The sequence below is a fragment of the Panthera tigris genome, chromosome A2 (assembly GCF_018350195.1).
Source record: "Panthera tigris isolate Pti1 chromosome A2, P.tigris_Pti1_mat1.1, whole genome shotgun sequence".
NCBI classification, from domain to species: Eukaryota; Metazoa; Chordata; class Mammalia; order Carnivora; family Felidae; genus Panthera; species Panthera tigris.
The window spans coordinates 131,170,043-131,185,035 of record NC_056661.1 but is presented as its reverse complement, the minus strand read 5'-3'; the positions used below and the strand labels follow the sequence as shown (position 1 = coordinate 131,185,035).

Genomic DNA, 14,993 nt, shown 5'->3' with positions numbered 1-14,993 from the left:
CTTAACAAATTATCTGAAACTAGAGTTTAAGTAGATATTTTAAATAATGTAATAAGCACCTGCAAAACTACCACTCAAAACAATAACCAACTCCTAACCATCTTGTTTTCTCATTCCTTACCCCAAATTGTCCCACCTAATATAACCATAATCTTGAAAATCAAGCCTTCTTGATTATTTAGCTTTTTAGTATATTCTGTTTTCCTTCATATATGTATTCAAATTATTTCAGTAGTTTTTAGCATATAAAAAAGAACATCCTTTGATGTAATGTTTTTGGACTATTCACTTAATGTTATGTTACTAAGATTTATCCATATTGTTGTATGAATCTTTGGTTTATTAATTCTGAGTGCTATGTAATATTCTTTTTTGTGATATGCCATAGTTTTGTGTCTACTTTTCTGTTGATGGGCATTTGGGTTGTTTCAAGATTCTGTAGTTGATAGCAATTTTTATCAATTAAATAGATATAAAAGAGTATCTCCTTGTGGTCTTGATTTACGTTTCTCTGTTCTCTAACCATACTGACTACCCCTTTATGTGCATATTATAGGCTTATATGAAGTTTCTCTTCTATGAAATGTCTGTCCCTCTCCCCTGATTCTATTGAAATGTTTGTACTTTCTTATTGATTTGTAGGAGTTCTTTATGTAGTCTTGATACTTATTTGTGTTGATTTTGCATTCTTTCCTAGTTTGTAATTTATACATTTCTCTTATAAATATGTATTTTAATGAACCAGTTTTAAATTTCAATATAGTTAGGCTGACAATCCTTTTTATAGCCACTTTTTTTCTTATTTAAGAAAATGTTTCCTACTTTGAAGTCCATAAGATATTCACATGCATTTTCTATTAAGAATTTCAAGGTTGCTGGGGCACCTGGGTGTTTCAGTCAGTTGGGTGTCTGACTTCAGCTCAGGTCACCATCTCACCATTTGTGAGTTCGAGCCCCGCGTTGCGCTCTGTGCTGACGGCTCAGAGCCTGGAGCCTGCTTCAGATTCTGTGTGTGTGTGTGTGTGTGTCTCTCTCTCTGCCCCTCCTCCACTCACACTCTGTCTCTCTCTCCTTCAAAAATAAATAAATATTAAAAAAAATTTTTAAGAATTTCAAGGTTGTTGACATTTCAGATCTTCATCCATCCAGAGTAGATTTCTGAATATAGGTTGTGCCAATTTCATTTTTTTTCTCATAACAATAGTCATTTTCCCTGTCTCCATGTATTGGGAAATCTCTTATTACCTGCTATGTGACATACTATGATTGTCATATACCCAAGTTATAGATATGTGAGAATCTTTACTAAGCTCTCAATCTTTGTCTGTCTCTGTGCCAACATAACTGTCTTTTTAAAGTTTGTTTATTTTGAGAGAGGAAGAGAGACGGGTGGGAGAAGGGGTAGAGAGAAAGAGAATCCCAAGCAGGCTCTGTGCTATCAGCACAGATATGGGGCTAGAGCTCATGAACCATGAGATCATGACCTGAGCCAAAATCAAGAGTCAGACACTTAACCAACTGAACCAGCCACCCAGGCACCCACAACATAACTGTTTTAGTAACTAAAACTTCATAAGATCTCTTGAAATCAGGTAGAGCAAGTTTTCCTCACAGATACTTCTCAGAAATATTTCTTCTTTCTTCAGTCCTTTGTTCTCTTTAAAATCATATTTTCAAATTTTATAAAAGACTGTTGTGGAATTTTGATTAGAATTGGATTGAATCTGTGGATCAATTTGGGAAAGAATACTTTCATGTATCTTCTTATCTATGAACATGGTATGTTTCTCAATTTTTCTAGGTTTTTAGTATTTCTTGGTACAATTTTATTCTTTTCCTTGTAGGAGTCTTACACATCTTCTATTAGTTTACTGCATAGATATTTGATATAATATTTAAATTTCATGTAGTTCAGCTTCTCTTTCTTGTATTTATTCCTGAATCTAAGATCCACACCCCCCCCCCATATTTCTGTATTTACATGTTTTGTAAGACACCAGTGTAATAATACACAGTTTAGTAACTAATTATCCCCAAAATGAGTTAGAAGCAGGTTTATTTCCTTTTGATGCACTTATTTTTTTAAAAATTGAATTATCTTAGAGAATTAATTTAGAAAAATGATTGAGAGCATTTTGGTTAGTAAAAAACAGAAGGCTTTAAATGTCTATGATTTTCCCTCTACAAATGAGATTTTTCAACACTGTTATGGGAATAAAGAGGAAGCAAGAACAATCAAATGATATTTAATGGTTTGGGTTTTTTAAAGCTCCTATATATTAGGTGTGTGGAGAAAGGAAAATGCATCAATTTGCAGTTAAATTCCATAAAAATAAATCTTTGCATATTTACTGGCCTCATTAAACGATACAGATTTATAGATTAAGTCAGTATCCACTATGTAAATGTTATATTTTTTCCAGTGATACTATATTTATATAGAAACTTTATTTTATTTAATGGGCCCACTGGAAAATACCAAATCTTTTTGGTGAAGTTACAATTAAGCATCATAAATATATACAAAACTGAATTTCTTTCTTGCATAGTCCAGATGGAAGAATTTGCAGTTTTCTCATGATTTGTTGAAAAAGACTGGCTTTCCTGGAAATTGGATCAACATTATCCATGTAATGAAGAGTAGACTGTATTATACAACTTTATCAGACATTGCCAACTCTCTACGTGCATTTTATTCAAGAAAAGTCATTGAGAAAAGTCACTAGAAGAAAATTCAGCTGAGACAATACAAGAAAATGTGGACACTGGGCCAATCGTTTCTGATAGATTGGCTTGTGACATAGCTATACACAAAATGGGCTTTTTCAGTAACATTTTTCTTGCTGAGTGTCATGGACAAATCTAAATCCTAATGATTCCACAAATAAAACTACAAATGGAGTACATTTGAAATAAAAATATTTTTACCTTTCTTAATCACAATGCAGAATATTATTATAAAGGAAGTATAACCCAAATAATTTTAAAGAAAGAAAATATATGCTTTCATATGAGCAATCTGAAGTCTTAGTTGTAAAATCAGCCTTTGGCAATACACACATAAAGTCTTTAAGCTGAGTATAAATTTAGCTGCCTTTCAGTTTTTTAGTAAGTTTGTTGTTTTCTCCTTTCCTGAAAGGAGAGTTAATGTTGTATCCATCCAAATGAAAGAATTTTGAGTAAAGTAGAACACAAGAAATTAATCATTAGAACATTAAAAAACAATTTCCATGACCACAAATGGACTGACAGTTCATAAAACTTTAGCATTTAAACCAAGAGAAAAATGTTCTCACTTGCAAATATTAAATTCATGAATGATGGAATAACCAACATTTACACTTATTTTTACTTTGGTTATGTAAGTTTTAATATAGGCAACACAATCTTATTTAGAAATGCAGCATTATGGAAGTTGTTTTTAAATTTTTCTACTACTAATATTTGCTACTGAATTATTCTAAGAAATCAATTTTATTTATAAAGCATACAAAGTAACACAAGAAAATATGAAAGGTTGTATAATACTTATTTGGCTCGCTATTTGTTTGACTTTCCCCCTGTACAAAAAATACTTAGAAGATGTAGTCCCAGAAAACATGTATAACATTTTGTTTTAAATTTGACAGTAAAGAAGAATCATTATTGACATCAGATGAGAATGACTTTGAGAATTCAAAGATTACAGGTACTATTTTTTATTTGATTTATTCAAATTAATTTTTAAACAAAGTCTGTGTCTTTTGTTAAAGCCTATGATGATAATAATCTCACATAGATACAATTGTATTAACTTTGCAGATACCTACATCCCAACAATTGTTTGTTCCCATGAAGACAAGGAAGACTCAGAAACCAGTAATCAAAATGTAAAAGACGTAAACAGGGAACATGATGAACATAATGAAATAGAATTAGAGTTGATGGTAAGTGTTCTGGTTGCCACGGTATTAGAGACGATGAATCCATTTATGCTTCAAAGATGCTGCAACGCCTGCCTTTCGATAGTTTCAACTAATATAATTTGCAAATGTGAAAGCACAGCCTATTCTGTCCTCGCATCTCTAGCTTGATCAACAAGGCACTTTGATTTCAGTATGTTGCTTCTGGTCTCTGCAGTGGTAAATTAATGACATTCATTTCTTATCTCTTTACCAGCGGCTCTGAGTAATAGTTTGTAGGAATTACAGAAGAGGTAGCACTATCCTGATGTGCATTTCTAATCTTTGTGACAAGTGCACACTTAGCATAAACTCATCTCTAAAATGAGAGGGCTGGACTAGATGATTGTTAGAGTCTGTCCAGCTCTTCAAGTGTGATTCTTGCATTTAGCAGCATTTTTAAAAACTTACTTCCATCTTTATGAGACCCTCACAGTTCTATGTTGTTGGAAAGTATTAAATTACCAAATGAGGAGAAAATAGCCTGTGCTATATTTTTTAAACAGGAAACAAATCCAGCACTGTACAATTTAGTATTAAATTTATCATAAATTTCACACTTGGTGAACATTCAATCTATTTGGAATTTTTGGGGGGATGGTTTAGATAGCATTTTTATCACAAAGGAAGAAATGGGAGTAAATGAGTCACATAATGCAATTTATCCTTTACTGTATTTGGTTGGAGCTCATATCATTAGGATACATGGATTCATAATCATCTAAGATTAAAATGACATTTGCCTCTTCAAGTGTCAGAGCTGGAAAAGAAAAGAAATAGAGCTCATCTCTTTCCCTACATTTCCTACCTTTTCTATAGTGATATGGAAGCTGCATCACTAAAGTATGCAATTTACTTTGCTCCAACTTTAAGAAACTACAAAGTTGTCACCCATTGTGAGAATTCTCACCAGCTGAAAGTTAACATCGCCATTTTTTTTTCAAACCACAGAATATAATGAAAGGGCCCTGAAAAATCACATACTTCACCAATACACCTCATTACAATGAGCAGACTCAAATATAAAAGTTTGTTTAGAAGTTACTGAGATTGTACATCCAATAAATGAACAGGGAGCTGTAATTTAGATGCTAATTTGCTCCATGCTGACGTTAATGCATAAAACAATGAAGCTCTATAATAGATGGAAATACAACCAAATCTGTGGAACCCACAGGCATTGGCTTACAAGACAGCTGTGCAGTTGACAAGTAACATGAGCCTTATGTGAGAAGAAGGGGAAAACGTAAGATTTGCATATAATTATTGAGATCATGCAAATGTCAGTTATGAGGAGAAAAAAAAAACACAGGCATCTCACTGTTAAATCCTGACAGTTGGCATCACTGAAGAGCTCAAATACATTTGAGTACCAGTTGGCAGAGGGTCATTAAAACAGAATTTGCAGAGACATTAACTCCCTCACTTTTCTTTGAGTGACGTTTTGCTATTAATAGTTTGCAGAGGCTTTGCAGAAAACATATTAATAAGAGAAACTGTAATAGGGGCACCTACAGCAAGTGTAAATGCAGCAAGGGGCACCCAGGAAGCTGCTCTCTAATTGATTAGCATGGAGCTATCAATGTGTATATCCTAAGTGAGGAGAAAGTGCAATGACAAGCAAGAATAGTTGAATAATACAATGTGATATTTGGAAGCTGGGAAGGAGAGTGATTAATTTTGGTCCCTTTTCTTATTAATCTCATTCCCAAGTCATAGCCTACAAGGATCCCCCCAAAACATCCGGCTTTGAGAATTTATACAAAATCCATAAATGAAACGAGCCAAGGAAACCTACCGGTTAATTGCTAGCCCCGTTAATGAAATATATGGAGTTCATTTTGTATATTTAAAATCATTTGGTCATTATTTGTTTTGTTTTTGTTCTTTATCCCCTAAGATAAATCAATGCTTAATAAGAAGTACAGCTTCCAGAGATGAAAAGAATACATTTGCGATAGATCCGGTCAATTTTCCAAATAGAGCTGAGGGGTTAGAGAAGAAGCAAATCCATGGTGAAGTGTACACTGACATGTTTAAAAGGCCTTTGTCTCCAAGTTCATCAGCAGGAAGCTCCTTCAAGGGAGATTTTTACTTCAATGAAAAATACTCCTCAGGAAGTAAGTGTAGTCATCAACCTTCAGAGACAATTACTCCAGATATAGGAGAAATCAAGCCACCATTGGGAGACACTAGTAGTGATGAATTAGTGCAATTACACATGGGCAGCAGAGAAGTACTGGATGATAATGCTAATCCAGCCCATGCGAGAGGCAGAGTGCAAATATCTTGCCCCTCCTCAGATCAACTAGTCACAGAGAATCTCGATAAAAAACATGAAGGAGGAGCTGAGAAAATTGAAGTGAAAGATTGGGAATGTTTAAGAAGAGGTTTCTGTTTGGATTTCCATTCAGAAGAAGCAGGAGGAAAGGGATCTTCTAAGAAAGATCATGGCAATGGTAAGACTGAGGAGGGGGAGCAAAGAACACATTCAGGTGTTAACGAAAAACAAAGCAAAAATTTTCATTCAGTCGTACATGACCAAGAAAGGAAGCAGGGCCACTCTGAAATAAGTATGGAAGGGACCGGAGCTGGTAACAGAGACCTAGCCGTTCGGCTGAGTAAAGACACCACAATTCCCGACCAGACAATCAGAGCAGATACGTTTCATTCACCAAGGATAAGTCTAAGTCGGGAAGAAGCTGGGTTAACTCCAGAGCATGGTCTCTCGACTAGTGACAGCACCACTTTTGGAGGGATGCCTGATCAGGCTTGTTCACGAAGAAATGGAAAAGTTTTGAGGAATGATTGTCTTTTCCAAGTTGAAGAAGAAAAATCAGGTTGGATTAATCCTGAAGATCAGAATAAGAACGCACAACACAAACAAAGTTGGAATGTTCTGGAAAGTCAGGGAAAAGCGAGAGAGAGTAAGACAAATAGAACAGAACAGATCAAGGAACAAGCAGATTGTGAAGACGTGTGGGGAAAGAGAGATAATACAAGGAGTTTGAAAGCTACTCCTACGGAAGAATTGTTTACCTGCCAAGAAACAGTGAGCTGTGAACTGTCTTCTCTAGCTGATCATGGTGTTACTGAGAGAGCAGAAGCAGGTACAGCTTATATAATTAAGACAACATCAGAAAGTACTCTAGAAAGCATGTCTGCTAGAGAAAAAGCAATAATTGCTAAGCTACCTCAAGAGACAGCACGAAGTGACAGGCCCATCGAGGTAAAGGCAACAGCGTTTGATCCACATGAAGGGAGAAATGATGATTCACATTATACCCTTTGTCAACGAGATACAGGAGGTGTAATCTATGACAATGATTTTGAAAAGGAGTCACGTTTGGGTATTTGTAATGTACATGTAGATGAAACGGAGAAAGAAGAAACCGTATCTATGTACAATCCCAGGAAGACACATGACAGGAAGAAACGTGGCATTGGAAATATCACATCTGTAGAAGAATCCTTACAGGTCATTACAGGCAATCAAAAGGCAGCCTCAAAACTGGATTTACATTTGGGAATGTTACCAACAGACAAAAAAACATTTCCAGAAAACAGAGATCATAAACAGGTCCAAGAATCATCAAAGAGAACGGATCTAGAAGCTGTTATTCATTCTGCTTTAAATTCAGACACTAATAGAGCTTCTCAGAATGGCTCTCACGTTTCCAATCACCATGCTAAAACCTCAGTGCCATCTCATGAACAGGCAACTGCTGTAGAGAATATAATTACTACCATGACTCTCCAATCTATTTCTACTAAATCAGAATATAATTGTAATCCAACAAGTGAAATCCCGGGTACCGAGAAGCACCCTCATCCTGGGTCTACACCTGAAGAAGTTTCTAAAAGTTCAGGAGTAGTGACATCAGGTAATAGCAGAGAAAGATTGACAAGCCAGATTTTTCAACAAGAAGAATGCAGTGAGGAAAAATCTCTATGGCCAAAGATTTCCGTCAGTGAAGCCGTGGAGAACATGGAAGAGGCAAGGCATGGAAAAGAAGGATTCAACTCTGGACAATCACCGGGCTCTTCAGGTGACAAGGAATCCGAGAGCTCTTCTTCTGCTAGTCTCCTTGCCCAGGAAGGTCAAAGTGAAAGCAGTGAATCTCTGATTTCGAAATACACCAACTCTAAAATACCTTATTTCCTTTTGTTTCTGATTTTTCTTGTAACTATCTACCAGTATGACCTGATGATTGGCTTGGCATTCTACCTTTTTTCATTGTACTGGCTATCCTGGGAAGGGGGGAGACAAAAAGAGTCTGTCAAAAAGAAGTAACCTCACCACTATTATTATTTTCTCTTAAATGATAAGCTTTTTAGCCCCAAACATTTGGATTGGTGAAAGAGACTATTCATTGTTCAAAGACCCAGTGCAGTTTTTCTCTTGAAGGATCATTTAAAAAGGAATGCGTATGAAGTTTGCTCCTTCATATAAGTAATTATTCTATATAGGACCATTATGTTTGGATCATTAAATGCCTATATGAATATGAGATCTGAAGCACGTCAAGTTGAAATTAGGTACAGCTGTTGCTCCTTAGCAGGCTATGAAGTTGCAATGCTTCACGTCTCTTCACTACTTAAAGTGCCATTTCTTGCATTCATTTCTTTTGCAGTAAAGCTTCATTTTTCCCCCCGAGAGTATTTTTCCCTCTACGGTTAAAAAAAAAAAAAAAAAATAGATAAAACATGAACAATGGCAGAGGACTTTTTTTTTTTTTTTGGTCTTTTGGTATTGACCATGAAATTTGCATTTATCACTGTATCATTTATCAGCACGTTTTGATAGATCAAATCTTTCAACTTTGATTCCATATTTTTAAGAACAATACCCATGTATATTGAAATGCATAAACTTAAAGAAAGACCTTGTTTGTTTGAATACTTTATACACAAATCCTTTTTACCTCCTTCACACATTCAAAGAGCACTCATAAGCCGAATCTGACAGAGACTGAAGCAACTGGGAGATAATCTTGTAATCTACAAAATTTTGTGGGTGGCCCGTCCTTAAGCAATGTTTTTCTCTTGTATAAAGAGAAAGCATAACACAGCTGAACAATTTTAATGTCAATTATTCAAGAGTCGAGGTTTTAAAGTTGTACAAGCATTGCTTCAGAATGAATTTGTACTTATAAAGCATAAAGCATTAAATGATAATAATAATTAAAAAAAGATTTCCAAACGAACTATTTTACTTGGTAGTATTTTTTTGTCTTCAAAAAAATTTTTAATCGCTTTTGTTATAAGACAATGAGTTATTTCCCAAGGTGCATATAGAGAATGAACAACTAACCATTGGTGATAGTTATAATACCATTAGGTTATATATCAGATAATAACTCAGGCTTTTCTTTCTTTCTTTCTTTCTTTCTTTCTTTCTTTCTTTCTTTCTTTCTTAAATTAATTTATTTATTTGAGAGAGAGTGTGAGTGAGGGAGGGGCAGATAGAGAGAGAGAGAGAGAGAGAGAGAGAGAGAGAGAATCTCAAGCAAGCTCTGCACTGCCAGAGCACAGCCCAAGGCAGGGCTCGAATTCACAAAACCATGAAATTATGACCTGAAACCAAGGGTGTGACGCTTCACCCACTGAGCCACCCAGGTACCCCGATTACTCAAGTTTGAAATAGGCAACTAAGTAGATCTAGAAATCTACTCAGGGAGAAATCAATATCCAATATAGCAGTGACATTGGCTGCTGTTATTATCTATGGCTAAGTATGTGAAATCATGGAACTAATCATTTTGATCACATAAAGGTAATGCAAAGATTTTTATACAAGATTTCAACAACCATTTATTGAATGACTGCTAGATGCAAAAATCCTGTGCTCTGGTCTATGGCAAAGTACTTCCTTTGATACACTGAATGGCTAATTTTCCAGAAGGAGGCATGGGTATATAGTTTGATACTTTTGACTTGGCCAGAAATATGGAAGAGAGTCACACTGAGGGAATCCTTTTGGGTGATTTCTTTTTCATAGGAACTTCTTTCCTAGAGCATGTAACATTGGTCTTCAAAGAGAAAAGATAATCTGTTTATTTACCTGTAAAGGTAAATTCAATGAGTAAAACCTGATTATCTCATCCCACAGTTCTAAGAAACATGCATCTATGGGAAGAAAAAATGAGAATGAAGCATTTAAACTGACTTTAATGTGGTAGTAAATCATTTCCCTAATTTTCATTAGATACACAACTATTTCCAAATCCCTAATTGTGTGCTTGTCTCAAGTCCCATTGAAACTGAATGCTTGACCTTAACTTTTTAGTTGAACAAATACAAACATCCTGAAGTAGAACTTATGGCAAATATTTGATTGCTTGAGAAAGCACATTTTCAATAAATACAAGTGGAACACTGTAGGCTGTACCTAGAATATTATCTCTAAAACTGCTATCCTGATAATTTTGTTGACAGGTCTAAATTACAGTGGAAATAAGGTTAGTATTTCTTCAGATCTTAATGGCATGGTTTTTGCATTCTACCTTTAAGAGTTTCAGTCAATATGCCATATCTTATTAATGCAAAGAATACTACATTACTTTATGAACACAGGTGCCTGAACTGTAATTATTCCCTTATACATAAAAGAATGTAATTTCTTTTATCTCTTTTACTTGACTTTTGGTAACATTAACTTACTAAACCTTCTCATGCATATTTGTAATATGACAATAGAAGTTTGAAAGAATTTAAAATATTTAATTATGTACTTCTCTGCATGCAATGAAGAAATAATTGGTGATTTAACTGACTTTCCAAACATTTCTTATGAAGAATTTGAAATAAAACCATAAACGCTTAGGAAAGTATTGCTAGGTGGAGAGGAAGATTTTTGCAACCCATTTTGATCACAGCATTATGATAAGCAACAGAAGTGGATCTCAGAAAAAACTGGTAGCCTCTGGTTAATAAAGATTCAACTGTGAATCACCATGGTAAGGTCATATTTATAAGCATAGCTGCCCTCACCATGTCTCCTGCCCCATCCCACCCGCGAGTATTGATTAAGGGCCAAAAGAGGGTGTGGCACGAAAATAAGCAAAGAGAACTGCACTACACATCTACTTCCTAAAGTGGCTAAGAAATGTGATAAATCCCCACCACCTTTTATTTTGCTGGGCTTCTATTAGAAAGAATATTATAAAAATTAGTTAGCAAGTACAGGTAGTAGAATCAACGGTCTTAAAAAAATCGTATCTGTATAAGCCATCAATATCCCAATAGATTTTTCCATGTAAAAGGAAATGAGTCAACATTGACTCACTCCTCAACATTCAAGAACATTGGGTTAATGCAGTCACGCTTCCCTGGGGAGTTCTAATATTTTGATAATGAAACAGTGACTGTCACCATTTTGTGAGAGAAACAGGATCATTTTTGCTTGTTATCTTAAGCCAGTCTGCTGGGTAAATGGAAAACTTAAAGATATCCAGACAAAATTTGGGGAAATAAAGAAACTATTTTTCCCAAATAGTATTCGTGGGACTTTCTTAACAATTTTTTTGTCTTGAATATTATCTCATACCACCAGGCTTGCTGCCTTTTGTATTAGGCTGATTTTTGCATATAAAGAAACCAAAAAAGCAAACATAGCAAAACAACAAAAAACTAGCAGGAGAAATAAATAGCAGGCGGGAGGACTGTCACCCCCAGGGCCAATTCATCCACTGGTTTCTGTCATCAGGGTCTCTGATCTTTCAAATTTTTACAGAGTGAATACAGAAATTGAACAATGTAATGGGGGTTGTCTTTTGTTATCTGAATCCCGTTTCAGCCAGTTCTTGTGGAACTGAGAATGGGGTCACCTTTGATTCCACGACAAGGTATGAAAGAAATATTGGGAGGCCATGCTCCTCCACGGTCTTCATAGTGGTACCTGTGTGTGAAGAGACCAGCTAACAAAGTTACTTTTATTTACTTAAATGAATTTACTTATTTTTCTTCCATTTTGAGAAACAGTTCATAATAAAAATCATAGCAACATAATCTACTTTTTGTCTTTTAAAAATAGATTTGGTCATTAATCTGTTGCAATAACTTTACCCAAACCTCTTTAAATAGCAAATTAAATCTTCACTAGCCGAGCTTCGAAGGATCATATGTTTTTGAGAAATGTCATCATTGTATTATGCTAAAAACTTATTAAACAAATAACTCCTTAACAAGTTCAGTATTTTTGTTTTGTGTTATTTCTGTATTTGCTAAATGCGTATATATTACCTTCATTTTTCAACATGAAACAATATATTATGTGACAATTTAAGGAAAATTCCCTAAGTTTTCCCCTAATGTACCCAATTCTTTATATTCATGATACTAAAGGGTGGTATGGGTAAATCAACAGTGGGTTACAGTGAATTCATTTTTATTTGGCTGAGATGCCTCCAAACTCTGATTCTGTGGCACATTTCATCCAATGCCTAATCAAGTTATTGGTCTTGGTTGGAATTCACCCACCATCCTTATCACCCTACCTGAACCATGAAGCCTTATTCCTCACTACTCTCTGCCTTAAGTCCTCCGTCAGGAAAGCAAGGCACATTGTCCCCAGGACATGCCATGCACATCTGTTCCTTTGTGGCTGTTCATATACACCCCTCTGTCTAGGTCACTTGCAGATATCTTTATTCTTCCTATCTAACTCTGCACATTTTTCTATGTACACCTCAAGCCCCAATCATTTTGAAGTCTCCTACCAGTTCAGTTTGTGCAGTCTCCTCGTTCTTAGATCTCTTATGATGCTAACTTTCTTGCATGCAGCGGCCATTTCACTAATTATCCTAACTGGACTGCCTGCTTGTTCAGGACAGGGACAATGGCTTCTTCTTCCCTCCCATCACCTCATAAGGTCTTGTTCGTGGGAATCCCTCAGTCAATACTTGTGGATAGAATTGAACTGCAGCAATGTCTCCTGTCTATCTTATCTCTAAAACGTAGACAAGCTACTCTGAGGTCTGACTTCACAATGAATAAATTTTATCAGAACAAAGCTGGGATGGCCTAGTAAACTACCAAAGACCAAATAGAAAGGGGCCAAGAGAATGAGAAGACAGAGCAATGCAGTGGATTTGGGATGTGGGGAAGAAAGAAACAATCCTTTCTTTCCACTTCTCTTGAGTTCAATTGATTTTCTGTATTTGTGAATTCTTCCTAGCACAAGAAACACCCCCTTCCTTCTGTTTCATGGAAAATAACATACTGATTATATATTAAAAGAATAATAATGCATACTTCAATTCACTGGCTAATGTGAAAATTGATAGAACAAGACCTGGTTTCAGATAAAGTAGTGCAGCAGTTTAAAAACCAACAAACATCACAAGGTATAAAGTGTAAGAAACTCAATCTTCTGAACTGCTGCCATGCCCTTTGAAAACGGCTGATCTCTCAATTTCACACCTGTTCTGCATGTCAACTTTTCGGGTGAAGCAAATAGCACAACCAGCAAAAATAGTCACTGGATTTTTTTTAAAAGAAAACATTTGCCCTATTAACATATAAAAGAGTAATATGTATTATATAATCTATATTATATATGAATATATTGCATATATTCAAAAATACACTCACATAAGCACGCACACACACACACGCATGTGTGCATGGTATTCGAACATCTGATAAGTGACAGTAATGGCTGTGAACATGATCTGCTAACAGTGTGTAGTGACGCAGTTGGTATTATCCTTTCCTTGAAGACACTCATTTTATCATATTAGATACGAAATTAAAACGATAACACAAAAATATGTCTATTTTTGAGGCAGAGTCTAAAGAAAAGCAGGATATAGCCTGGAAATGTAGTATGAGGTCACACAACAGCTTGAGAGCATCTGCAATTAGTGTCTTAAGAATTAAGTAAGATACACATTTACTGTATTGTAGAATTCATCAGTGCCATGTATTGGTTGACTTTGTTCTGAGTGAAAACAGATCTAAAATTTCTTAAAGACACTATAAAACATAATATCAAGCAGCAAAGAGGTAGTGCTTAAAAATCAGTATAATAAAAGGTTAGACATTTTCTTTGTAAACACTGAAATAAACCATAATCTACTTTTAATAATTTTATGTAGGAGGCTTTTAATGTTCAATTTATAAAATATTTTAACATGGAGAATTTATGAAAATACCACACATTTAAATCATGTTTATACATACATTCTAAAACTGGTATTGATACCATGTTTTCTATACATTAAATGACCCTTTCCAAGTATTCCCATGAATTTTGGGGAAATTCAATTGTCATTTTCATTATGCACTTAAGTCCCCCATGTTCATGTGAAAACATTCTGAAGGGAGTAAAGGTTAAAGAAAAGATAATTTATTTCCCACCTTTGCAGATATAAGTGAAAATATTTTAAATACATTTCTCTTCTTTGAAAGTTGGAAAGGAAAATAGGAAGTAAAGGTAAGAGATTATAAATATCCTTCATATTTATTTCATAGTCTTCAATATTTGGGGTAAATCTTATAGATTTCAATTTAATTAGTTACCTTCTCCCATGTGAATTATTTGGCTTACCTGGTCTTACTCCCATCCTTAAATTAATATTTAAGTGCAACATGTTGATTTTTCATTACAGGAATGAAAAATTCATTCTTGCTTGGTACCCAGTTAGCCGGGATATTTGAGTATAAATCTATACCTGTATCTCTATTGATCTGTGCATGTGAGGTTCATCATTTAATAATAACAGTATCAATAATAATATTTATCACTGTTGTAATTATTATAATAAGGGCGATTGTTATTATAACAACAGAGCAATAGCCAACACTTGAGCATTTACAATAACTGGGCACTCTTTTAAGCTCTTTGTGTGCAACAACTCATTTATGTTTACCAGTCCATGAGAGAAGTATTTACTATTATTCTCCCATTTTACAGATAGAAACAGATACACAGAGAGTCTAGTTTTTCCAAGGTCACACAGCTAGTAAGTGGCAAAGTCTAGAGTCAGACTCCAGTAGACTTTCTTCAGAGTCGACCCTCTTAACCATTATACTGTTACTCCTTTAATC

General features: G+C 35.0%; 1 protein-coding gene across 1 annotated transcript in view; it reads left to right on the top strand.

Moving 5' to 3' along the window:
• The window catches only part of PPP1R3A (protein phosphatase 1 regulatory subunit 3A), a 37,893-nt gene extending 29,235 nt beyond the window's left edge, over positions 1-8,658 (top strand). Inside the window, exons 2-4 of the mRNA XM_007089151.2 lie at positions 3,630-3,688; positions 3,802-3,926; positions 5,842-8,658. Coding sequence (XP_007089213.1) covers positions 3,630-3,688; positions 3,802-3,926; positions 5,842-8,235 — 2,578 coding nt within the window. The 3' untranslated portion in view covers positions 8,236-8,658. The remainder of the gene's footprint in view (positions 1-3,629; positions 3,689-3,801; positions 3,927-5,841) is intronic.
• Positions 8,659-14,993: the final 6,335 nt, after the last annotated feature.